Source organism: Oncorhynchus kisutch, linkage group LG7, assembly GCF_002021735.2.
Source record: "Oncorhynchus kisutch isolate 150728-3 linkage group LG7, Okis_V2, whole genome shotgun sequence".
Taxonomy (NCBI): Eukaryota; Metazoa; Chordata; class Actinopteri; order Salmoniformes; family Salmonidae; genus Oncorhynchus; species Oncorhynchus kisutch.
Window position 1 is genome coordinate 14,952,040 of NC_034180.2, and position 27,967 is coordinate 14,980,006.

General features: G+C 41.5%; 1 protein-coding gene across 2 annotated transcripts in view; it reads left to right on the forward strand.

Moving 5' to 3' along the window:
• Positions 1-24,188, forward strand: part of txndc16 (thioredoxin domain containing 16) — a 61,837-nt gene extending 37,649 nt beyond the window's left edge. The window contains exons 17-19 of one of the 2 annotated variants that reach the window (XM_020474946.2): positions 5,619-5,794; positions 6,202-6,392; positions 21,545-24,188. In XM_020474946.2, coding sequence (XP_020330535.1) covers positions 5,619-5,794; positions 6,202-6,392; positions 21,545-21,801 — 624 coding nt within the window. In that variant the 3' untranslated portion in view covers positions 21,802-24,188. Of the gene's footprint in view, positions 1-959; positions 4,194-5,618; positions 5,795-6,201; positions 6,393-21,544 lie in introns of those variants that run through there. The other variant, XM_031828521.1, reaches the window with a different exon arrangement.
• The last annotated feature ends 3,779 nt before the right edge of the window (positions 24,189-27,967 follow it).

Sequence of the window (27,967 nt, forward strand, 5' to 3'; positions counted from 1 at the left end):
CCGGCCACCCTACAGTGGTTGCTCAACTAAAAGATTATGCTGTGAGATTTAGAGGTAATTTGCGGGTGTCTCTCCCTCTAAAAACAGAATAACAAACTGGCTTTATTTACAAATTAGTAAATAACCCCATGTTCAAGAATGGCCTTTTTCTCATTCACTTCAGATTATTTGAAAACAAAATATTGTTTTAAACAAGCCATAGAAAGTTGGTTGCAATTTCAGTTTAATCCACCAGAAAAGACAGAACAAATAATACAGCAAATATTGTGGTTAAACTCAAATATACTAATTGATTTAAAAAATACTTTATTAGCTGTACTAGATTTTCCGTTCCTCCTGAAAGCCCTAATCTGCTCACTTAAATGAATAGAAATCCTGGTCATGGTGCAACACTGTTACAGCATAGTCAAATTGAGGAGAATTGGCGATCTGCTGTATACTTATGGCCTATAAAAGTCACACCTTTCCAGTACTCCTCACCCCGGCCCCAACTCCACCCTTAACACAGTTACTATTCAAAAATGAGCTGTTTATAAAACAGACATTGTTTTCATCAAACCAGCTTATTTTTATGGTGCTACCCGTTCCAGGGTTAGGACCGTACCACAGTAGGAAATGAGCCAGCCCTGAGAGGATCACCAAAACTAAAGGTATTTTGCTTTCAGTGCATTTTCTTAATAAAAAAATGTATATAGCCTATCATTGTGTAGGCATACTGTGTAATAAAATAGTTTAAATGAAGGTTAAATAAACAAATAATTGTGTACTAAAAACGTGAATGTTTTTGCAGAGCATACAACCATCCATTGAGAAATGTGGACAAAGGGCTGGACAACAGGCCGCATCGGAAAAACGCATGATTGCCAAGAAAGCAGTTAGTTTTGCTAGATTCTTAGTGTGCACAGCATTTGTGATGGAGTCACTTTTAATTCTTAATTGATCTACCGTTTCTATCATAGGCCACTGTAATCGATGGGGGCCATTCTGCTCATCTGATGAAGGTGCACATGGATCAGATTCAAACTTTGAAGACCGAGATCGAGTCATTGAAGGCACACCAGCAGAAAGAGAAACATTATCTGAGGGCAGAGATACAGGCGACAGCTGATGCATTGGTCCAGAGCCAGGCGGCATTGATGGAGAGTCGGGCGGTAAATGACACAGTTGAAGAGGGCGAGGAACGAGATGGAGTCACAATCCATGCCAGGCACACCTGTGAGCTCTGGAACTCCACCTCCGACAGGCAGACTCAACATACACTACCGTTCAAATGTTTGGGGTCACTTAAAAATGTCCTTGTTTTTGAAAGAAAAGCAATTTTTCTTTGTCCTTTTAAAATGGCATCAAATTGATCAGAAAATCTGTGGACATTCAATGTTGAAAATGACCTTTGTTACTGGAAATACAGATACTGATAGTGGCCCTCTGTACATAGGCGTACAGAGGGCCACTATCAGCAACCTTCACTCCTATGTTCCAATGGCACGTTGTGTTAGCCTTTTAAAATGAGAAACTTGATTAGCTAATTGATCATTAGAAAACCCTTTTGAAGTGATAGCACAGCTGAAAAATTTAGATTTAAAGAAGCAATAAAACTGGCCTTTAGAGTAATTGAGTGTCTGAGCATTTGTGGGTTTGATTACAGGCTCAAAATGGCCACAAACAAAGAACTTTCTTCTGAAACTCGTCACTCTATTCTTGTTCTCCGAAATGAAGGCGATTCCATGTGAGAAATTGCCAAGATACTGAAGATCTTGTACAACGCTGTGTACTACTCCCTTCACAGAACAGTGCAAACTGGCTCTAACTAGATTAGAAAGAGGAGTGGCATGCCCCGGTGCACAACTGAGCAAGGGGACAAGTGAGGCGTCCGTTTCTCAAACTAGACACTAATGTACAAGTCCTCAACTGGCAGCTTCATTAAATAGTACCCGCAAAACACCAGTCTCAACATCAACAGTGAAGAGGCAACTCCGGGATGCTGGCCTTCTAGGCAGAGTTTCTCTGTCCAGTGTCTGTGTTCTTTTAGCCATCTTACTCTTTTATTTTTATTGGCCAGTCTGAGATATGGCTTTTTCTTTGTAACTCTGCCTAGAAGGTCAGCATCCCAGAGTCGCCTCTCAATTTTCAATTTCTCAATTTTAACTCTATTTAATTCAAAACTGTAACTAGGTATTTTTTTTAAGCTCTTTGAAGATGTTGGATTGTGGCTTGATGGCAATTTTCAAGTCTTTCCATTTTCCAGCAGTTTTAAGTCAAAACTGTAACTTGGAAAATGCAATGTCTTCCTGGCAGTGGTGGAAAAATTACTCAATTGTTATACTTGAGTAAAAGTGAGTCACACAGTAAAATAGTACTTGAGTAAAAGTATTTGGTTTTAAATGTTCTTAAGTATTGTTAGGTTCTAATTTTCAGAGTACAAACTCAACAGACACTAGGAAAGCTTTAAACAAAGTGTATTCTGCCCAGAGGGTCAATACAGCTGCATTAGACAAAAACATGGTTTTACTCGTGGTAGTATCAATACCACACTTTGGGTGGAGTCTCCTCCTTATCACTGAACATTGCATCATTATTGCAGAAAGCTGAGTGATATGGGCCTTACACAGTTCCTCCCCTTATCAGTACTGCTACTTGTGATTTGTTTTCCCTGCACTCAGCCCTTCCCAAGCTTACCGATGGCTCCCTTCATGTCTCTATTAAACCTAATGATTAATAATATATAAAGCTCAGAAACCAAACCTATCAGTATCAAAAGTAAATGTAATTTATAAAATATACTGAAGTATCAAAAGTAAAAGTAAAATCATTACAAATTCCTTATCTTAAGCAAACCAGACAGCACCATTTTCTTTTTTCTTTTCGGATAGCTGGGGGCACACTCTGATATCATTTACAAATGAAGCATTTGTGTTTTGAGTATGTCAGATCAGAGACCTTAGGGATGACTAGGGATGTTCCCTTGATAAGTGTGTGAATTGGACCATTTTCCTGTCCTGCTAAGGATTCAAAATGTAACGAGTACTTTTGGGTTCCAGGGAAAATGTATGGAGTAAAAAGTACATTACATCCTTTAGGAATGTAGTGAAGTAAAAGTTGTCAAATATAAATTAAGTACAGATACAAACACAAAAAGGTTATGTTTTTACTTTGGTACCATTGCTTCTTGGTAAACAATTCCAGTGTAGGTTTGGCCTTCTGTTGCAGGTTATTGTCCGGCGGAGGTGAACAAGCCATAGAAAGTTGGTTGCAATTTCAGTTTAATCCACCAGAAAAGACAGAACAAATAATACAGCAAATATTGTGGTTAAACTCAAATATACTAATTGATTAAAAAAATACTTTATTAGCTGTACGATATTTTCCGTTCCTCCTGAAAGCCCTAATCTGCTCACTTAAATGAATAGAAATCCTGGTCATGGTGCAACACTGTTACAGCCCAGTGTCTAGTGTAAATGAGACTGAAGCAGGTTTTCCTCTAGGATTTTGCCTTTGCTTAGTGCCATCCCGTTTCTTTTTATCCTGGATATGCTGATGTCAAGAATACCCATCCCATGAAGCAGCCACCAACATGCTTGAAAATAAGGCTGCAAGTTACTCAGTGATGTGATGTGTTGGATTTGCCCCAACCATAAGGCTTTGCATTTAGGCCAGAAAGTGTATTCCTTTGACGTTTTTTTTTGTAATATTACTTTAGTGCCTTGTTGCTTACAAGATGCATGTTCTGTATATTTGTATTCTTCCTTTCACTCTGTCATGGGTAGGCAGGTAGCCTAGTGGTTAGTGTTGGACTAGTAACTGGAAGGTTTCAAGATCAAATCCCTGAGCTGACATGGTAAACTCTGAACAAGGCAGTTAACCCACTGTTCCTAGGCTGTCATTGAAAATAAGAATTTGTTTTTAACTGACTTGCCTAGTTAAATAAATAAAAAATGTATGTACTTATTGTGAAGTCACTGCAATGTTGATCCATCCACAGTTTTCTGCCATTGAACTCTGTTTTAAAATCACCCATGGCCTCATTGTAACATCCCTGAGCAGTTTCCTTCCTATCCTACAGCTCAGTGAAGGACGGTTATCTTTGTCTGGGTAGTTTAAAACATAATCCACAGCACAATTATTAACTTGACCATGCTTAAAGAGACATTCAGGGCCTCCTGAGTGGTGCAGTGGTCTAAGGCCACTAGAGATTCTTGGTTCGAGTCCAGGATCTGTCGCAGCCGGCCGCGACCTGGAGACCCATGAGACAGTGCACAATTGGTCCAGCATCGTCCGGGTTAGGGGAGGGTTTGGCTGGCAGGGATGTCCTTGTCCCATCGTGCACTAGTGACTCCTGTGGCGGGCTGGGCGCAGTGCACGCTGCCATGGTCACCAGGTGTACAGTGTTTCCTCCGACACATTGGTGCAGCTGGCTTCCGGGTTAAGTGGGCATTGTGTCTTGAAGCAGTGAGCTTGGTTGGGTTGTGTTTCGGATGACGTACGGCTCTCCCTAGTCCGTACCGGAGTTGCAACGATGAGACAAGACTGTAACTACCAATTGGATACCATGAAATTGGGGAGTTAAAGGGAGTAAAAAAAAAGTGATGTTCAATGTCTGATTTGTTATTGTTTTTACCCATCTACCAATGGCTGACCTTCTTTGAGGCTTTCGAAATGCTCTCTTAGGGGTTGAAATGATTTTTGAATGACTATCATTTTCCATATAATGTATGTGATTTAAGGCAAAATTTAGGCCTAAACAAAGGAGCTGAATACTTGTACAACGACTAATATGTATGTGTGTGTGTACAGTTGAAGTCAGAAGTTTACATACACTTATATACATATACATTAAAACTCATTTTTCCACCACTCCACAAATTTCTTGTTAATTAACAAACTATAGTTTTGGCAAGTCAGTTAGGACATCTACTTTGTGCATGACACATGCCATTTTTCCAACAATTGTTTAGACAGATTATTTCACTTAATTACAATTCCAGTGGGTTTACATACACTTAGTTGACTGTGCCTTTAAACAGCTTGGAAAATTCCAGAAAATGTCATGGCTTTAGAAGCTTCTGATTGACATCATTTGAGTCAATTGGAGGTGTACCTGTGGATGTATTTCAAGGCCTACCTTCAAAATCAGTGCCTCTTTGTTGACATCATGGGAAAATAAAAAGTAATCCGCCAAGACCTCAGAAACAAAATTGTAGACCTCCACAAGTCTGGTTCATCCTTGGGAGCAATTTTCAAACGCCTCAAGGTACCACATTCATCTGCACAAACAATAGTGCGCAAGTATAAACACCATGGGACCACGCAGCCATCATACCGCTCAGGAAGGACTTAAAACTGAGTATTTACTAGGATTAAATGTCAAGAATGGTGAAAAACTGAGTTTAAATGCATTTGGCTAAGGTGTATGTCAACTTCCGACATCAACTGTATGTGTGTGTGTGATATAGTTTTATTAATATTTAAAAATGTTCTATTTTGTGTAGATTGTGGACAAAAGAATGACACATTTTAATCCCACTTTGTAACAAAATAAAATCCAAGGAGGATGAATTCTTTTGCAACACACTGTATTTCTCATTGATCACCTTTTTTTGCCCTCTCTGTACCCCTTCCAGCCAGAATTGACAGTGGAGAACCTGCCCCTGTATCTGGAGGTAAAAAAACAACTTCTGCTGCTCTTTGTGGGAGAAGAGGAGAGTGGGAGGAAAGGGAACAAGAGAGTATTGGATGATATGAGGAGTCTGCTGAACACAGGACTGCTCAACCCCTACCTGCCCTGCTGGATCCACCTGTATGTACCGGAGTATTACGTGTCCCACGTCAATGAAGGGTTGCAGTAGGTTTCAGAGTGTCGGGAACACACACTTCAGGGCAAGGCAGCCATAGCCCAATTATGTAACAGAAAGGTTTAGTTCTAGTGGCATTAGCATTAAATGTTCATCATTTTCTTTATCTTGTCGTCCACTTGGGAGGAACATTTCAATATACTGTTTCAAGGCAAAGTATGATTCAGAATTGGGGTTTTATAACTCCATTGTCTTTTCAACTCTGTTTTCTGCCAATGACCCACTATTTTCAACACGGATTGTGTTTTACTTTTGTCTTTGAATTGAATCTCAGCTCATTGAGTCATGGTTGGATGGAAAAACCAGTGAATGCAGGGTGTATTTTTGTTGAGGGGTATCTTGTGTGTTCCAGGGGTCGTACCCCTGCAGGTAAGGCTGTCCTGGAGGCATACCTGGGTTTCCTGCCCCTGCTTCCTGCCCTGGTGGTCTCCCAGCTGGCCACAGGAGGAGAGGTCTTCCACTACCCCACTGGCAGACCCTTAATGGTACAGCCCATTCTGCAGTGGCTGCAGAGAGTGGAGGATGGTGAAGAACCACCTGCAGGTATGGGGGGGGGGGGGTGTTGTTAATGTACTTGGTTGGTCCAGTGTTTCCTTGATTTACACACTTTACACTGGCAGTGACCAAAATGACCACTGTTAGAAATAAGTTTATCAGCAAAGAACAATTAAAGAAAAATAACTTTAAACTTGTACTTTGCTTCCACATATGGAAGTGCACTCTATGATGATTGACGAATGCTGCATTTGCACCTGCAGTTCCTGGCCTTTAAGGGGGGCACAGCCCTGCTGCCATGGCTGCAAGTTGAAGGCTCTGACTACCAGCTCCTATTTGCACATTCCCAACATCAGTTATTTCATACACCACTGCCCATATGTATTACTTGTGTATAGAAGTGTTGTGCTACATATGCAAATCTAGGCATATCTGGTTGTGTTGAGAAGAGATGGTACTTTGTCTTCATGCACAGAAGTGTGCATTGCATCACATTCTCCAGATCACACACATAATCTATGTAATCATGTCAACACAACCTATTAATCAACATAATCATATACATTTCTCATTCTCTACTATATGGGTCAGTGAATAATGGAGTAGGCCGATCTTCTGGTCTTTTTCCTGATTGTGTCATTCAAGCCATTCTGTGTACGTACTGTATGTGCTTTTTTGTCAATTGAGTCTTTGCCAAGAGTCTAATCTCAGGTGGCGGTGTCCTGTCTGAGTATTGTACCACACAGCTCCATCTGTCACCACCATTCATGAGATCACCTCTATTTATTCATTCATTCAAACCTCTTTCTCCAGTGCCTTTTTGAGCTAATCCAATCGCTTTTGTTTTGTGGGCGGATTATGTGTCATATGTGTGTGACAGACTGATGCCTTGCTGGTTTCTACCCAAAATGCACACTCATCGACAAACCTCCAAAGACTAGGCGTCAGGTTTTTCTTTCAGTTATTCCACTTCTAGTGACAGAGGGAGCTGAAATGAAGGAAGTACAGTAGAGGAAGGAGGGTGTTTTCCTGAGACGCTTCTAATCCACTTCCTCTGTCTCTGGAGGGAACTGTATCTCTTAATTGTGTCTGATGGTTGCCAGTTATAGTCCTGTCATCATACAGCACTCACCATAGATTGAGGTTCTTTTCAGGCTAATGCCCCCTCTTTCTGGTTTGTGTTCATTAGGCATCCAATGGAAGAAAACGGACTGAAACAGGGATGGCCTACCTAGAGTTGTCCAATAAACGCTTGTTTTTTGTTTACTGTTCCAAAATGTTTTGCATTGCGTGCACTAATGAACACCACCCTGCGCTTTCTCTGTCTGGAGAAGTACATCATTCGTCAACTTGAAGTGTTCGACGTTTAGACCGTGTTGATGTTTTTTATTTTCTGGAGCTGACTCAAGAGTTTTTATTCATCTATCATAATCAGAAACCCTATAGACATCAATTACAGTGGTTCAGTAATACGGTTGTTAAACTTTGACGGAAAGGTACATTTACTGTTAGGACATCTTATGATACTCGTGTTTCTATACCAAGCTTACTGTATCTTACATTTTGATTTGGGGTTTGATCCGTATTAACATTTTGTTCAGTTACGAAATGTGGAAATATCGTTTAGAAAAAATCTATACACCGAAGTTCTGTACACCGTTGCAGATAGCGCTGCGATGTCTAGAGCTGACACTACTCCCAATTCCAGACTGTGAACCAGTCTGCTCTATACAATACATTTCTGTCTGGACGTTTGGTAACATTTCACCCTCCCGAACAAATCCGAGGTCTTTCCCACCAAACTGCTTGCATTTACGAGAGGGATCCAAACCCATTGAGAGTATGGTAAATGACTCCTTTCAAGCTCGACCAGGTGATAATACACACAACCTGTGCATATATCTTGGCTTCTCCTCATTTATGTGTAATTCAAACAGACCCATTGTCTCAGTCTGAGTATATGACATTTACAGTTGCTTTCAAAGGCAAGCCCAATCCCACTAAAGCCTGAATTGACAGTAGAGTGGGTCATTGGCTCACATTTCTCTCCTCTCTATGCATTGATGGCTAATGCCATATCATATGGAAATGTCTTGTTTTATTTCAACCCCTTCTAGACACACTCACATTTGAGAGGTTGGAGCACAGGGTCAGTCATGGTAAGGAGACCATGGAGCAGTTTATGTTAAATGCCTTGCTCAAGGGAACAACAGTAGGAGATGGCCTTCAGGATTTGATACCAGCTACCCCTACCAGTAGATTTTTTTCAGTACCTCTTGTTGCTGGCACCCCTATTTAACCTCTAGGATCTACACCCATTGGCAGGTTGACAAAGTGGCTTGTATCAATTCCGACTGTAAATTTGACCTTTCAGTCGAACAGGCAATAATGCACAAAACCTGCATCATTACTCTGTGTAATTCAAGCATTGACTCATTGTCTAAGTACATTACATTTTACAGTTACTTTCAAAGATGAGCTCAATCCCACCAAAGCCTGATTTGACAGTAGTGTGTTGGCTCATGTTTCTCCCCTCTCTCGCTACGCATTAACTGCTAATGCATTCAACTCTCCACACGATGATCATTGTCCATTTTATCACAGAGCTGAACATTTGACTCTGCTTCATCCCAACTCTTTGAAAAACACACACACACAGCGAGAAGAGTTTTGAGCCCAGGGTCAGCCATAGTAAAGCCTGGAGCAGGGCACAAATGCAGGAGATGGCATCTAGGATTTGATACCAGCAACCAACACATTTTTCAGACAGACCTGTGATTTGAAAGGGCAACCCTCTGGTTGATGGCACGCCTCTCACGTCTAGGATCTGCACCCATTGGCAAGGTGAAAAAATTACTCCTTTCATGGTCGACCAGGTGATAATGTACACAACCTGACTTTATTGTGTAATTCAAGCATTGTATTGTTGTAAATGTCATGTACTCAGACGGTTACTGTCAAAGACCAGCCCAATCCCACTAAAGTCTGAAATGACAGTAGAGTGGATTTTTGGCTCATGTTTACCCCTCTCTACACATTGACGGCTTATGCATTCCACTCACCACACAATGAAGATGATTACTTTATTGTCCATTTCCTTGAGACAGCCACAAAGTCTCTTAGTCACTCTCTGTAAGCATGGAAATGGAAGATGGAATTGGCCCCATATTAAGTAACTGCTGTAAAAGCACAAGTTGTATATAATGCAATATTCCTGTCTGGAGAGACAATGCTACTGTCTGGTTCAAAATGATTGGCACCCTTGATAAAGATGAGCAAAAATACAAAAGTAATTAACACTGAACTATATTGTATGCAACAACAAAAAATGTGAATATTTTATACTAATACAAATTGCTCAGATTTTGGTTTAACAAATAATAAAACAAATCTCAAAGATAGGCACCACAATTATTGGCTCACCTGTTTTCAATACTCCCTCCCTTTGCAAGGATAACGACACTGAGCTTTTTTTCTAAAATGTTAGAAATTTGAGAATATTTGAGGGATCTTAGACCATTCCTCCATACAGAATCTTTCCTGGTCATTGATATCCTTTGTCTGCACTTCTGAACTGCTCTCTTCAATTCAAACCACAGGTTGTCAATGTGGTTCAAGTCCGGAGACTGAGATGACCATTGCAAAATGTTGATTTTTGTGGTCAGTTAAGCATTTGATGTGCTTGGGGTTATTGTTAGACCGTTGCGCCACTCGGGAGCCTTAAGGCACTGCATTTCAGTGCTAAAATGTCCTGGTTCTTGGTAATGTTCATGATGCCGTTGATCTTAACAAGGGCCTCAAGACCAGGCAAAATAGTCCTATAACATCAAAGATCCATCACCAAATTTTACAGTAGATATGAGGTATTTTTTTGATATGCTGATATGGTCAGATGACATGAAAATCGAGCTCTTAGGCCACGCACACCAGTGGTGGGTTTGGTGTTGGAAAACGGACGCATATGCAGAAAAGTAACATTCATGTATAAGAGTTGTTGGTTTCATTTGAAATAATGTACATTCAGAATTATTTTCAAATACATACCAAGTATTATTTAAAAAATGATCTTTCAAATACTTCCAACGATACTGTATGTATTTGAAGTAATTGTAAATACATGGCAATACCTTCCAAAGTATTTTCAAATGCATTTCAATATTCAACTACTTGTTTGTTTTTTCATATGAAGGTTATCTGAATACTTTTTGACATTTTAATGGAAGGTAATTGAGGTGCCTGATAGTATTTGACCCCAGGTCTGTTATCTGAGCTGACACTGTTCCCCGGGCCCCAAAGACGTTGTCGATTTAAGGCAGCACCTCTCTGATTCATGCGGACGACACATTTCAGTTGATGGCATTCAGTTGTACAACTGACCCTTATCCGCAAGGGGAGGGTTATATATTATTGAAAACGGGTGCTGATATATTTTCTAGATTAAAAAAATACATTTTGTTGAACAAAATCTCTCTGAGCAATTGAATTAGTATAAAATATAATATAATATGTTTTTGACCATACAATCAATATAGCTCAGTATTTGTATTATTTATTTTGAACAGTATTTTTTGCTCCTCTTTATCAAGGGTGCCAATAATTTTGGATCTGACTGTATATATAGATCATGAGTATTATCTGTGAAGGGTCAAGCCCTTACTTAGCCTGTACACTTTTGTAGCACTATCACATAAGCGTCTTTGGGTGTATATAGCACTTTTCTAGAACACAATGTGGTGGTGTTATTATTAACATGAATTGTACCCTTCTCTCTTAAAGGTATAGGTCACTCAAAGACGATTTTAGTATTTGTTGTTAATACAACCCTAAAAAAGTGTGCATGTCGGTAGTCAAGTTTTAAAGATGGAGAACTTTCAGTACAGAGCAAAAACTGTGATGCAATTTGCATGTTAAGTGAACTATCCCTTTAACTGTGCACTACAGATCTGGTGTTTGATCCTGCTGGTCATTTTAGACTTTTTCTTCTGCTGTATCTATTTCAGAGCGCCAGTGGAAAATCTAATTCTAAATTGAAGTTCCACATGTTGTCATGGAATTATTCCTTATGTTCAGCAACCTATCTGTGACCTTGCACTAAAATCCAGCTCCATATTTGGTATTTTATTAGGATGCCCATCAGCTGCCACAAAAGCAACAGCTACTCTTCCTGGGGTTCACACAAAACCTGAGACATGACATAATACAGAACAGCTCAGAACTCAGAAGGACAGAACTACATTAAAAAATGTTTTGTCAAAGGCACACGCGTAGCCTACATATCAATACATACACACAAACTATCTAGACCAAATAGTGGAGAGGTGTTGTGCCGTGAGGTTTTGCTTAGTTTTTTAAAAACCAGGTTTGCTGTTTATTTGAGCAATATGAGATGGAACGGAGTTCCATGCAATAATGGCTCTATGTAATACTTTATGCTTTCTTGAATTTGTTCTGGATTTGGGGACTGTGAAAAGACCCCTGGTGGCATGTCTGGTGTGTGTGTGTGTGTGTGTGTCAGCTGTGTGTAAGTTGACTATGCAAACAATTTTGGATTTTCAACACAATGTTTCTTTATAAAAATTTGTGATGCAGTCACTCTCTCCTCCACTCTTAGCCAAGAGAGACTGGCATTGTATTTATATCAGCCCTCTGATTACCATGAAGAGCAAGACGTGCGGCTCTGTTCTGGGCCAGCTGCAGCTTAAATAGGTCTTTCCTTGGAGCACTCGACTACATGACTGGACAATAATCAAGATGAGACAAAACTAGAGCCTGCAGAACTTGGTTTTTGTAGTGTGGTGTCAAAAAAACATATCTTTATCACAGACAGACCTCTCCCCATCTCTGTTTTGTTTAATGCAAGTGGCAGGTCATTGGTAAAAAATAGAAAAGAGTAGAGGGCCTAGAGAGCTGCCCTTTACAGGTTTGACATTAGAGAAGCTTCCATTAACGAAAACCCTTTGAGTTCTATTAAATAGCGCTGCCATATCATGGATTCAGAGGTTGAAAAGCCATAACACAAGTTATTTTCAACAACAGGTTATGGTAAATTACTTCAAAGGCTGCACTGAAATCTAACAGTACAGCTCCCACAAATCTTCTTATCAATTTCTTTCAACCAATCATCAGCCATCTGTACAGTACATGTTGGGTGCCCTTCTCTATAAGCATGCTGAAAGTCTGCTAAAATTTGTCAAACACAATTTATTTCCAACAGTTTGCTAAGAGCTGGCAGCAGGCTTATAGGTCTGCTGATAGAGCCAGTAAAGGCCGCTTTACCACCCTTGGGTAGCAGAATTACTTTGGCTTCCCTCCAGGCCTGAGGACAAAGACTTTCTTCTAGGCTCAGATTAAAGATATGACATAAAGGACTGGCAATAGTCAGCTACCATCCTCAGTTGCTTTCCATCTAAGTTGTCAATGCCAGCAGGTTTGTCATTGTTGATCGATAAATCATTTTTCCACCTCTCCCACTAACTTTACAAAATTCAAACTTGTAATGCTTTTCTTTCATTATTAGTTTTTTTTTATGCATGATGGCTCACTGCTCATTGTTGGAATTTCCTGCCTAAGTTTGCCCACTTTGCCAAAATAATTGGCAACATCAAATGATTGTGTTTATTTATTATTTATTTACCTTTATTTAACCAGGTAGGCAAGTTGAGAACAAGTTCTCATTTACAATTGCGACCCGGCCAAGATAAAGCAAAGCAGTTCGACAGATAAAACGACACAGAGTTACACATGAAGTAAAAACAAACACAGTCAATAATGCAGTATAAACAAGTCTATATACAATGTGAGCAAATGAGGTGAGAAGGGAGGTAAAGGCAAAAAAGGCCATGATGGCAAAGTAAATACAATATAGCAAGTAAAATACTGGAATGGTAGTTTTGCAATGGAAGAATCTGCAAAGTAGAAATAAAAATAATGGGGTGCAAAGGAGCAAAATAAATAAATTTATTAAAATTAAATACAGTTGGGGAAGAGGTAGTTGTTTGGGCTAAATTATAGGTGGGCTATGTACAGGTGCAGTAATCTGTGAGCTGCTCTGACAGTTGGTGCTTAAAGCTAGTGAGGGAGATAAGTGTTTCCAGTTTCAGAGATTTTTGTAGTTCGTTCCAGTCATTGGCAGCAGAGAACTGGAAGGAGAGGCGGCCAAAGAAAGAATTGGTTTTGGGGGTGACTAGAGAGATATACCTGCTGGAGCGTGTGCTACAGGTGGGAGATGCTATGGTGACCAGCGAGCTGAGATAAGGGGGGACTTTACCTAGCAGGGTCTTGTAGATGACATGGAGCCAGTGGGTTTGGCGACGAGTATGAAGCGAGGGCCAGCCAACGAGAGCGTACAGGTCGCAATGTTGGGTAGTATATGGGGCTTTGGTGATAAAACGGATTGCACTGTGATAGACTGCATCCAATTTGTTGAGTAGGGTATTGGAGGCTATTTTGTAAATGACATCGCCAAAGTCGAGGATTGGTAGGATGGTCAGTTTTACAAGGGTATGTTTGGCAGCATGAGTGAAGGATGCTTTGTTGCGAAATAGGAAGCCAATTCTAGATTTAACTTTGGATTGGAGATGTTTGATATGGGTCTGGAAGGAGAGTTTACAGTCTAACCAGACACCTAAGTATTTGTAGTTGTCCACGTATTCTAAGTCAGAGCTGTCCAGAGTAGTGATGTTGGACAGGCGGGTAGGTGCAGGTAGCGATCGGTTGAAGAGCATGCATTTAGTTTTACTTGTATTTAAGAGCAATTGGAGGCCACGGAAGGAGAGTTGTATGGCATTGAAGCTTGCCTGGAGGGTTGTTAACACAGTGTCCAAAGAAGGGCCGGAAGTATACAGAATGGTGTCGTCTGCGTAGAGGTGGATCAGGGACTCACCAGCAGCAAGAGCGACCTCATTGATGTATACAGAGAAGAGAGTCGGTCCAAGAATTGAACCCTGTGGCACCCCCATAGAGACTGCCAGAGGTCCGGACAGCAGACTTGACACACTGAACTCTATCAGAGAAGTAGTTGGTGAACCAGGCGAGGCAATCATTTGAGAAACCAAGGCTGTCGAGTCTGCCGATGAGGATATGGTGATTGACAGAGTCGAAAGCCTTGGCCAGATCAATGAATAAGGCTGCACAGTAATGTTTCTTATCGATGGCGGTTAAGATATCGTTTAGGACCTTGAGCGTGGCTGAGGTGCACCCATGACCAGCTCTGAAACCGGATTGCATAGCAGAGAAGGTATGGTGAGATTCGAAATGGTCGGTAATCTGTTTGTTGACTTGGCTTTCGAAGACCTTAGAAAGGCACGGTAGGATAGATATAGGTCTGTAGCAGTTTGGGTCAAGAGTGTCCCCCCCTTTGAAGAGGGGGATGACCGCAGCTGCTTTCCAATCTTTGGGAATCTCAGACGACACGAAAGAGAGGTTGAACAGGCTAGTAATAGGGGTGGCAACAATTTCGGCAGATAATTTTAGAAAGAAAGGGTCCAGATTGTCTAGCCCGGCTGATTTGTAGGGGTCCAGATTTTGCAGCTCTTTCAGAACATCAGCTGAATGGATTTGGGAGAAGGAGAAATGGGGAAGGCTTGGGCGAGTTGCTGTTGGGGGTGCAGTGCTGTTGTCCGGGGTAGGAGTAGCCAGGTGGAAAGCATGGCCAGCCGTAGAAAAATGCTTATTGAATTTCTCAATTATGGTGGATTTATCAGTGGTGACAGTGTTTCCTATCTTCAGTGCAGTGGGCAGCTGGGAGGAGGTGTTCTTATTCTCCATGGACTTTACAGTGTCCCAGAACTTTTTTGAGTTAGTGTTGCAGGAAGCAAATTTCTGCTTGAAAAAGCTAGCCTTGGCTTTTCTAACTGCCTGTGTATAATGATTTCTAGCTTCCCTGAACAGCTGCATATCATGGGGGCTGTTCGATGCTAATGCAGAACGCCATAGGATGTTTTTGTGTTGGTTAAGGGCAGTCAGGTCTGGGGAGAACCAAGGGCTATATCTGTTCCTGGTTCTAAATTTCTTAAATGGGGCATGTTTATTTAAGATGGTTAGGAAGGCATTTAAAAAAAATATCCGGGCATCCTCTACTGACGGGATGAGATCAATATCCTTCCAGGATACCCCGGCCAGGTCGATTAGAAAGGCCTGCTCGCAGAAGTGTTTCAGGGAGCGTTTTACAGTGATGAGTGGAGGTCGTTTGACCGCTGACCCATTACGGATGCAGGCAATGAGGCAGTGATCGCTGAGATCTTGGTTGAAGACAGCAGAGGTGTATTTAGAGGGGAAGTTGGTTAGGATGATATCTATGAGGGTGCCCGTGTTTAAGGTTTTGGGGAGGTACCTGGTAGGTTCATTGATTATTTGTGTGAGATTGAGGGCATCAAGTTTAGATTGTAGGATGGCTGGGGTGTTAAGCATGTTCCAGTTTAGGTCGCCTAGCAGCACGAACTCTGAAGATAGATGGGGGGCAATCAGTTCACATATGGTGTCCAGAGCACAGCTGGGGGCAGAGGGTGGTCTATAGCAGGCGGCAACGGTGAGAGACTTGTTTTTAGAGAGGTGGATTTTTTAAAGTAGAAGTTCAAATTGTTTGGGTACAGACCTGGATAGTAGGACAGAACTCTGCAGGCTATCTTTGCAGTAGATTGCAACACCGCCCCCTTTGGCAGTTCTATCTTGTCTGAAAATGTTGTAGTTTGGAATTAAAATGTCTGAGTTTTTGGTGGTCTTCCTAAGCCAGGATTCAGACACAGCTAGAACATCCGGGTTGGCAGAGTGTGCTAAAGCAGTGAATAGAACAAACTTAGGGAGGAGGCTTCTAATGTTAACATGCATGAAACCAAGGCTATTACGGTTACAGAAGTCGTCAAAAGAGAGCGCCTGGGGAATAGGAGTGGAGCTAGGCACTGCAGGGCCTGGATTCACCTCTACATCGCCAGAGGAACATAGGAGGAGTAGAATAAGGGTACGGCTAAAAGCTATGAGAATTGGTCGTCTGGAACATAGAGTAAAAGGAGGTTTCTGGGGGCGATAAAATAGCATCAAGGTATAATGTACAGACAAATGTATGGTAGGATGTGAATACAGTGGAGGTAAACCTAGGTATTGAGTGATGAAGAGAGAGATATTGTCTCTAGAAACATCGTTGAAACCAGGAGATGTCATTGCATGTGTGGGTGGTGGAACTAATAGGTTGGATAAGGTATAGTGAGCAGGACTAGAGGCTCTACAGTGAAATAAGCCAATAAACACTAACCAGAACAGAAATGGACAAGACATATTGACATTAAGGAGAGGCATGCTTAGTCGAGTGATCAAAAGGGTCCGGTGAGTGGAGAGGTTGGTTGGTGATTTAGACAGCTAGCCAGGGCATCGGTAGCAAGCTAGCATAGGATGGAGGTCTGTTGTTAGCCACCTCCTGCGCTCCGTCAGTAGATTAGTGGGGTTCCGTGTGGTAGAGGGGATCAATCCAAATCACACAACAACAAAAATAAAAACAATAGATATAGTTATAGAGGCCCAAGAAGAAAACATAATAATAATAATAATAATAATAAAAAAATATAAAAAAATTGTCCGATTGTCTATTCAGATAGCAGCCGGTAAGACAGCTAACGGTTAGCAGGCTGCAGATGGGCGTTCAGGTAACGTCGCGACGGAGGAGCCAGCCGAATAACTCCTTCGGGTAGATAACGTCGGCAGTCCAGTTGTGAAGGCCCGGTAGGGCTCCGCGAAGGCAGCAAAACGGGTCCGGATAGGCGACTGCAGCCCAGGTGCGATTGATGGAACTCAGGAGTGATTGACGGAGCTTGCTAGCTCCGGAACAATTGATGTTTGCTCCGGAATCGACGAAGGCCGATAGTCACACGGATAGCAGCTAGCTAGCTGTGAGATCCGGGCATGAATGTCCAGAGAGCAGTCGAAATCCAGGGACATGGAGAGAAAAATTGGTCCGGTATGCTCCGCTCCGCGCTGCGCCGTACAGAACTGGCGATAGACTTTCGAGCCAAAGGATAGCCGATGACCACAAACCGTGGTTAGCTGAACACCAACGACTTGCCAGTAAAGGAGCCAACTAGCTTCTGAACTAGCTTCTGGATTAGCTACTGGCTAGTTTCAGGCCAGCCTCCTGGAGTTTCTGGCTAGCTTCTTGGAGGATTACAGATCTGAGGTAAATAATACTTTTTTATAAATATACATTGGTGAGGCGGGTTGCAGGAGAGTGTTTTGAAGATGAGTTGATGGAAAATAAAAATAAAATGTATGTGAAAAAGTTGTAAATATATATATATACAGGACACGACAAGACGAGGACAAAAGACGTCTGAACTGCTATGCCACCTTGGAGACATCCCCTTGGTGTGATGAATAAGCAATCTGATTTGATGAAAGGAGTTGAATTTGTCTTTCTGCCCATAATTCAATTTAAACTACTCAAGTTGTTCTTTATATCATTGATATTGGCTTCATAATACAGTGTATTCTTGTTTTTGTTGAGTTTAGTCACATAATCTCTCAATTTGCAGTAAGTAAGCCAGTCAGTTATTAGCCACTCCTTTTGCCCCATCTCTTTGAACCATACAGTTTTTCAATTCCTCATCAATCCATGGAGCCTTAATAGTTCTAACAGGCGGTTTCTTAACATGTGCATTTTTATCAATATTTGAAGAAGCAATTTCATAAATTCATCGAGTGCAGCGTCGGCATGCTCCTTGTTAATCACATCAGACCAATAAATATTTTTAACATCATCCACATAAGTCACTGCTTTATCTGAGCTCTTATACACTATTGAATGATGAGATTGCCAAAAGGCCAGACTATTTGACATGACAATTACATAAGTAGTTCACAAGAGGGCAGAAACCGACTGGTACCCAGGCTAGAACCATTCCCCTTCTCACAGGTGTTCCTTCTCCATCTATTTAGTGGAAAAAGGTACTTAAGTATTCTACATACAGTACCAGTCAAGTTTGGACACGCCTACTCATTCAAGTTTTTTTATTTTCACTGTTTTCTACATTGTAAAGTAATAGTGAAGATATCAAAACTATGAGATAACACATGGAATCATGTAGTAACCAAAAAAGTGGATCCGCACCTTTTCTTTTCAATTTTCGTTTAAAATGACATACCCAAATCTAACAGGCCAAGGATATGCATATTCTTGGTACCATTTGAAAGGAAACACTTTGAAGTTTGTGGAAATGTGAATGGAATGTAGGAGAATATAGATATGAATAGATATGGTGTAAGATAATACAAAGAGAGAAAAAAAGATTTGTTTTTGTACCATCTTTGAAATGCAAGAGAAAGGCCATAATGTATTATTCCAGCCCAGCAGCAAATTACATTCTGCCCACTAGATGGCAGCAGTGCATGTGCAAAGTTTTAGACTGATGAAACATTGCATTTATGTTCAAAACATTGTATCAAGACTGCCCAAATGTGCCTAATTTGTTTAACTTTTCATGTTCAAAACTGCACACTCTCAAACAATAGCATGGTATTATTTCACTTGAAAAAAAATCCAAGTATATTTTAGATTCTTCAAAGTAGCCACCCCTTGCCTTTGACAGCTTTGCACACTCTTGGCATTCTCTCAACCAGCTTCATGAGGAATGTTTTTCCAACAGTCTTAAAGGAGTTCCCACATATGCTGAGCACTTGTTGGCTGATTTTCCTTCACTCTGTGGACCAACTTATCCCAAACCATCTCAATTGGGTTGAGGCCAGATAATTTGATGCAGCACCCTCCCTTAAGTGTGCCTTGAATTCTAAAGAAATCACTGACCGTGTCACCAGCAAAGCATCCCCACGTCATCACACCACCTCCTCCATGCTTCATATTGGGAACCATACATGCAGAGATCATTCATTCACCTACTCTGTGTCTCAAAGACAGAGGTTGGAACCAAAAATCCCCAAAATCTCAGATTTCCACCAGTCTATCCATTGCTCGTGTCTCTTGGCCAAGCAAGTCTCTTCTTATTGTTGGTGTCCTTTCTTTGCAGCAAACCAGGAAGGCCTGATTCACGCAGTCTCCTCTGAACAGCTGACGTTGATGTGTCTGTTACTTGACCTCTCTGACACATTTATTTGGGCTGCAATTTTTGAGGCTGGTAACTCTAATGAACGTAGTATCCTCTGCAGCAGAGGATCTGGGTCTTCATTTCCTGTGGTGGTCCTCGTGATAGACAGTTTCATCATAGTGCTTGATGGTTTTTGCGACTTGAAGAAATGTTGAAAGTTTGAACATTTCTGGATTGGTTGACCTTCATGTCTTAAAGTAATGATGGACTGTCATTTCTCTTTGCTTATTTGAGCTGTTCTTGCCATAATATGGACTTGGTCTTATACCAAATTGGGCTATCTTCTGTATACCACCCTACCTTGTCACAACACAACCGATTGGCTCAAACACATTATGAATTAAAGAAATTCCACAAATGAACTTTTAAGAAGACACATATGTTAATTTAAATGCATTCCAGGTGACTACCTCAATAAGCTGGTTGAGAGAATGCCAAGAATGTGCAATGCTGTCATCAAGGAAAAGGGTGGATACTTTGAAGTCTAAAATAAATGTATAAAACACTTTTTGGGTTACTACATGATTCCATGTGTTATATGATAGTTGATGTCTTCACTGTTATTCTACAATGTAGAAAGTAGTAAAAATAAAGAGAAACCCTGGAATGAGTAGGTATGTCAACTTTTGATTGGTACTGTATGTGTGAACAAACATTCACTCACCCCAAATAGGGGCCTTCATCTGTATATTCTTATACACAGATAATGGGGTTCATCATACATTTCACCCATACTTGTGTCCTAAATAGTAGGCCGTTTGACTGTGGAAAAGTAGTATGCGACATTTCGAAAATATATGTAGGAAACAATACAATCGTGCATGACGCATTCTCAGTATGTGAAAATAGAATGCGTTATAGTATGTGCATTTTCAAAAATGGAGTATGGTTTAAATGCCAGGATATTATACTAATTTCAGCTCTTCATCGAATAGTAGAATTCGATGCACACTTTTCCACTACATTGGAAGAGGTGGGCTGTGAATGATGGGCCATAGTTATTTTCAAGTAGCCAAACAAAACTAGGCTACTTAATTGGGAAGATATCGAATAGCGACACCAGAGGACATTTCTCCAAAAAGTACGATCTTTGTCCCTATGTGCAGTTCCAAACCGTATTCCTGCTTTTTTTATGGCAGTTTTGGAGCAGTGGCTTCTTCTTTGCTGAGCGACCTTTCAGGTTATGTCGATTTAAGACTCATTTTACTGTGGATATAGATATAGTACCTTTTTTTCTTCCACCATGTTCACAAAGTCCTTTGCAGTTGATTTGCACTTTTCGCACCAAAGTACATTCATCTCTTGGAGACCGAACATGTCTCCTTCCTGAGCGGTATGACAACTGCGTGGTCCCATGGTGTTTATACTTGCGTACTGTTGTTTGTACAGATGAATGTGGTACCTTCAGGCCTTTGGAAATTGCTCCCAATGATGAACCATATTTGTGGAGGTCTACCCATTTTTATATGAGGTCTTGGCTGATTTATTTTGATTTTCCCATGATGTCAAGCAAAGAGGCACTGAGTTTGAAGGTAGGCCTTGAAATACATCCACATTGACTCAAATGATGTCAATTAGCCTATCATAAGCTTCTATAGCCATGACATCATTTTCTGGAATTTTCCAAGCTGTTTAAAGGCACAGTCAACTTAGTGTATGTAAACTTCTGACCCACTGGAATTGTGATAGTGAAATAATCTGTAAACTATTGTTTGTTAACAAGAAATTTGTGGAGTGGTTGAAAATGAGTTTTAATAACTCCAAACTAAGTGTATGTAAACTTCCGACTTCAACTGTATGTAGGTAGGTAGAAATGCAACCAAATGATCTGTTTGTATTCAGTCCTTTTTTAAATAGGATATATGGGCTACTGTATAGGTGGAATGTGATAGGCTGGTTATAGGCAGACTGAGTAAGTTTGTTATATTATAAGGTTACTGTATGCTCTGTCAAAAAACAACCCCTAGCACATCTTTTCATGGGTTAGTTTACCGTTTTACAGATTTCTTGAGCTTTTTCTTGTTTCTGTTCCTTCAGGTTTTTCTGTTATTCTACTATTTGAGTATGGTGCTTTCTGTTCAGGTTCTGCTTCTGTTCTTCTCTCTCTCCCCCACCCAGGTGTTATTGTGGATGAGAAATGGATGCCCTCCATGCCCTTCTACGACTTCCTGTCCGTCATGGACCAGGAAGTACCGGGCTATGCCTCCCAGAGGAGCGCTAAGACAAAAACAAACCGGATTGAGAGAGCAGAGGGAGAGAAAGAGAAGAGCAGCAGTGGTGGTGGTGAAAGACAAGCCCGAACTGGAGCACACAACCCCCAAGGGTCACCCACCACCAAGCCTCCACAGACATCTCACCACCACTCTGAGCTATGAGGGGGATAGAGCAGCAGCCCTGACCTCTGAAAGCTGGAGGAAACCAATGACCGCTTTGATCAGAATCACCTCTAACAGATAAGCTACACAAGCTATTAGATAGTGATCGCTTTATGGGCTGTGAGATCCACTGAGCCTCCTAGTATGTGGTTTAGCTGTTTTACAGTGCATTGGGAAAGTATTCACACCCCTTATCTTTTTCCACATTTTGTTATATTACAGCCTTATTCCTCATCAATCTACACACAATACCCCATAATGACAAAGCAAAAACAGGTTTTTAGACATTATAGCCACACAAAAAATACATTAGCATAAATATTTAGACCCTTTACTCAGTACTTTGTTGAAGCACCTTTTGCAGCGATTACAGCCTCCAAGTCTTCTTGGGTACAGTATGACACTACAAGCTTGGCACACCTGCATTTTGGGGAGTTTCTCCCATTCTTCTCTGCAGATCCTGTCAAGCTCTTTCAGGTTGGAAGGGGAGTGTCGCTGCACAGCTATTTTCAGGTCTCTCCAGAGATGTTCCAAGTCTGGGCTGTGGCTGTGCCACTCAAGGACATTCAAAGACTTGTCCTGAAGCCACTCCTGCAATTTCTTGGCTGTGTACTTAGGGTCATTGTTCTGTTAGAAGGTGAAACTTTACCCCAGTCAGGTCCTGAGCGCTCTGGAGCAGGTTTTCATGTGACTTTTACTGAGGAGTAGCTTTCATCTGGCCACTATTATAAAGGCCTGATTGGTAGAGTGCTGCAGATATGGATAATTGAAATGCATTCCAGGTGACTACCTCGTGAAGCTGTTTGAGAGAATGCCAAGTGTGCAAAGCTGTCATCAAGGCAAAGGGTGGCTACTTTGAAGATTCTCAAATATAAAATATATTTTGATTTGTTTAACACTTTGGTGTTACTACATTATTCCATATGTGTTATTTCATAGTGTAGAAAATAGTAAAAATAAATTAAAACCCTGGAATGAGGTGTCCATACTTTTGACTGGTATTATGTATGTACATAAACTCAGCAAAAAAAGCAACATAAACTGAACAAGTTCCATGACATGTGACCAACAGAAATGGAAATATGTGTCCCTGAACAAAAAGGGGGGGGGGTCAAAATCAAAAGTAACAGGCAGTATCTGTTGTGGCCACCAGCTGCATTAAGTACAGCAGTACATCTCATCCTCATGGACTGCACCAGATTTGCCAGTTCTTGCTGTGAGATGTTATCCTACTCTTCCACCAAAGCACCTGCAAGTTTCCAGATATTTCTGGGGGGAATGGCCCTCACCCTCCGACCAAATAGGTCCTAGACGTCCTCAATGGGATTGAGATCCAGGCTCTTCGCTGGCCATGGCAGAACACTGACATTCCTGTCTTGCAGGAAATCACGCACAGTGTGGCATTGTCATGCTGGAGGGTCATGTCAGGATGAGCCTGCAGGAAGGGTACCACATGAGAGAGGAGGATGTCTTCCCTGTAACGCACAGCGTTGAGATTGCCTGCAATGACAACGAGCTCAGTCCGATGATGCTGTGACACACCGCCCCAGACCATGAAAGACCATCCACCTCCAAATCGATCCCGCTCCATTAGTACATGCCTCGGTGTAACGCTCATTCATTCGACGATAAATACGAATCTGACCATCACATCATTTACAATGAAGATCTGTGAAGTTATTTGGATTTTTACAAATTATCTTTGAAAGAGAGAGTCCTGAAAAAGGGCCATTTCTTTTTTTGCTGAGTTTGTATACTCACCGAATGTATATATATTCACAGATTGTATTTATACTTAATGGAATAGTTAATTATGTTACAACTTGATGTTAGACGGTTACTCACCCTGAAAGTAATGTATGGTTTGGTTTTCTCTAAACACTCACGTTCACTACACTAGTGAACAATCAACAGAAGTAGATTTTTTTTTTTTTTATACTCTTTTTTTCAATATTGTTTCTAGACTGGCACAACTTTGGTTTTAGAAATGGGGGGCATAACCTGTCTGGGGGTCCTCCCTCAGATTTTTGGAGGGCAACTAAAGCTCATTTCCTGCATTTATACACAATCTACATATGTCCTTTTTGGGGGCACTTTTATTGTAATTAAGAATAGAATGTTTCTAAACACTTCCACATGAATGTGGATGCTACCATGATTTAAGGATAATCCCGAATGAAGCGTGAATAATGATGACTGAGAAAGCTATGGATGCACAAATGTGACCAACCGGCTCAAATCAGTCTTATGTTGCAAAATTAGAAATGGTGTTTTTTACATTGGATAAAAGTAGACTCAGAGCTACAAAATGGTATATCACACACTGTTCCTCTAAAATGCAATGGGAAAGTAATTCTGCTTGGAAAATTGATAAACTTGTAAACTCACTTTTGAGAAATGGGCCTTTGAATTTTTGGTACCTACTGGAGAGCTCTCCTTTGTCTACACCTATTCAGCATTGTTCACGCCCCATCCATGTCTTTAAGGATTCACATGTGAGGTCATGTGCTAAACAATGAGTAGTGTAGTAAAGACTAAAAGTGGTAAAAGTAGTAGCCTACAATTAAGGATAAGTTCCACATAATAAAGTGTCCAGATGAAAATATTTTATAAATATTAGATGAAACTCAGACACACTTGTCTAAATTGATGGGTCATGTGAAAGAAATACTATAACCCCTAGCCGCATCCAGTGGTGGAAAAAGTACTACATTGTCATACTTGAGTAAATGTAAAGATACCTTAATAGAAAATTACTCCCGTAAAAGTCACCCAGTAAAATACTACTTAAGGTAAAGTCAAAGTATTTGGTTCTAAAAATAAAGTATCAAAAGTAAATGGAATTGCTAAAATGTAAAAGTATAAATAATTTTAAAATCCTAATATTAAGCAAACCAGACGGCACCATATTTTTTTGGGACGGGCTAGCCAGAGGCACACTCCAACACTCAATACATTAATTTACAAACTAAGCAATTGAGTTTAGCGAGTCTGCCAGATAAGATGCAGTAGGGATGACCAGGGATGTTCTCTTGATTAATGTGTGAATTGGACAATTTCTGTCACAATTTCAGCAGCATACCACCCTGCATGCCACTGCTGGCTTGATTCTGAAGCCTAGCAGGGTTGGTCCTGGTCAGTCCCTGGATGGGAGACCAGGTGCTGCTGGACGTGGTGTTGGAGGGCAAGTAGAAGGCACTCTTTCCTCTGGTCTAAAAATATCCCAATGCCCCAGGGCAGTGATTGGGGACACTGCCCTGTGTAGGGTGCCGTCTTTCGGATGGGACGTTAGTTAAATGGGTGTCCTGACTCTGAGGTCATTAAAGAATCCATGGTACGTGTCATAAGAGTAGGGGTGTTAACCCCGGTGTCTTGGCTAAATTCCCAATCTGGCCCTCAAACCATCAGCGGTCACCTAATAATCCCCGGTTTACAATTTGCTTATTCATCCCCCTCCTCTCCCCTGTAACTATTCCCCAGGTCGTTGCTGTAAATGAGAACGTGTTCTCAGTCAACTTACCTGGTAAAATAATGGGAAAATACCTTTTTTAAAACAATGTAACGAGTACTTTTGGGTGTCAGGGAAAATGTATGGAGTAAAAAGTACATTATTTTATTTCGGAATGTAAGTTGCCAAAAATACACTGCTCAAAAAAATTAAGGGAACACTAAAATAACACATCCTAGATCTGAATGAATGAAATATCCTTATTAAATACTTTTTTCTTTACATAGTTGAATGTGCTGACAACAAAATCACACAAAAATTATCAATGGAAATCAAATTTATCAACCTGTGGAGGTCTGGATTTAGAGTCACACTCAAAATTCAAGTGGACAACCACACTACAGGCTGATCCAACTTTGATGTAATGTCCTTAAAACAAGTCAAAATGAGGCTCAGTTAGTGTGTGTGGCCTCCACGTGCCTGTATGACCTCCCTACAACGCCTGGGCATGCTCCTGATGAGGTGGCGGATGGTCTCCTGAGGGATCTCCTCCCAGACCTGGAATAAAGCATCCGCCAACTCCTGGACAGTCTGTGGTGGATGGAGCGAGACATGATGTCCCAGATGTGCTCAATTGGATTCAGGTCTGGGGAACGGGCGTGCCAGTCCATAGCATCAATGCCTTCCTCTTGCAGAAACTGCTGACATACTCCAGCCACATGAGGTCTAGCATTGTCTTGCATTAGGAGGAACCCAGGGCCAACCGCACCAGCATATGGTCTCACAAGGGGTCTGAGGATCGCATATCGGTACCTAATGGCAGTCAGGCTACCTCTGGCGAGCAGATGGAGGGCTGTGCGGCCCCCCAAAGAAATTCCACCCCACACCATTACTGACCCAAACCGGTCATGCTGGAGGATGTTGCAGGCAGCAGAACGTTCTCCACAGCGTCTCCAGACTGTCACGTCTGTCACATGTGCTCAGTGTGAACCTGCTTTCATCTGTGAAGAGCACAGGGCACCAGTGGCGAATTTGCCAATCTTGGTGTTCTTCCTGCACGGTGTTGGGCTGTAAGCACAACCCCCACCTGTGGACGTCAGGCCCTTATACCACCCTCATGGATTCTGTTTCTGACCGTTTGAGCAGACACATGCACATTTGTGGCCTGCTGGAGGTCATTTTGCAGGGCTCTGGCAGTGCTCCTCCTGCTCCTCCTTGCACAAAGGCGGAGGAAGCGGTCCTGCTGCTGGGTTGTTGCCCTCCTACAGCCTCCTCCACGTCTCCTGATGTACTGGCCTGTCTCCTGGTAGCGCCTCCATGCTCTGGACACTACGCTTACAGACACAGCAAACCTTCTTGCCACAGCTCGCATTGATGTGCCATCCTGGATGAGCTGCACTACCTGAGCCACTTGTGTGGGTTGTAGACTCCGTCTCATGCTACCACTAGAGTGAAAGCACCGCCAGCATTCAAAAGTGACCAAAACATCAGCCAGGAAGCATAGGAACTGAGAAGTGGGCTGGTCACCACCTGCAGAACCACTCCTTTATTGGGGGTGTCTTGCTAATTGCCTATAATTTCCACCTGTTGTCTATTCCATTTGCACAACAGCATGTGAAATGTATTGTCAATCAGTGTTGCTTCCTAAGTGGACAGTTTGATTTCACAGAAGTGTGATTGACTTGGAGTTACATTGTGTTGTTTAAGTTTGAGCAGTGTATATTCAAAAAAATTTTTGGAGTGTATATCTATCCATCTATGTCCTTAATCAGTATAAAGGAGGAAATGTTGCTTACTTGTTGAGCAAAATCAAAGCTGTAATGCATCCTGATGTCTTTGCTTGCTGGTTCAGAAGGGCCCCTCAGAGACAACTGCAGGTCTTGATAGGTGGTCTTGCAGTCAACAACCATATTCTGGTAGACAGACCTCGCACTCTTAACAAGCAGGAGATGCTGCTCTTGCTTCTTCAGCTTGGCTGATTTAACAGCTTCCGGCAGATCTGAAGACCTGATAGTTGTTCCTCTGGCACTGCCAGCACAGGTCTGTCCTGGGCTTAGTACTTGACATGCAGGGCAGCAATTTTCTCCACAGATTCTTGAAGGAAGACAGCCCGACTACAAGTAGCTCTGGAAAACACAGAAATAATGTGAGATCAATAAAAGTAGTGCCAATCATGTTGGAGATCTATTAAATAATCAAAACATGTTTATGCTTTACATACCAAGTGTTGCCATCAATTCCTTGTGGAGACGCCACACTGCTGCTATTGTCACATGGGATGGCAGCAGCTTTCCACCAAAGTGTTTGTGTCCTGGGTGGCGTCCTGGTAATATGACTGGTGGAGGAGAGTCAGGCGTGTTCTACTGATGCTGAAAGACAAATTCCATGTACAAATATTTTAGCATTATTATACAATTGATGCGAAATGGCATTCTGAGAACATCCCTACACACAGTTCATACACGTAATGTTAGCTAGCAAGCCAGCCAGCCATCTAATGTCAGCTAGCTAGCTAACAGCAAGCTTGTCATAGCTAGCTAAAGTTAACCAAATTGGTTCAATGTTAGATAGTTAGCTAGCTAACAGGGTGTAACTAGCAATACAATATTCCATTCTGAGAAAACATCACTAACGTTAAACTCAGGTCATACACGTAAGTTAATGTTAGCTAGCAAGCCAGCCATCTAACCTCAACTAACGTTAGCTAGTTAACAGCAA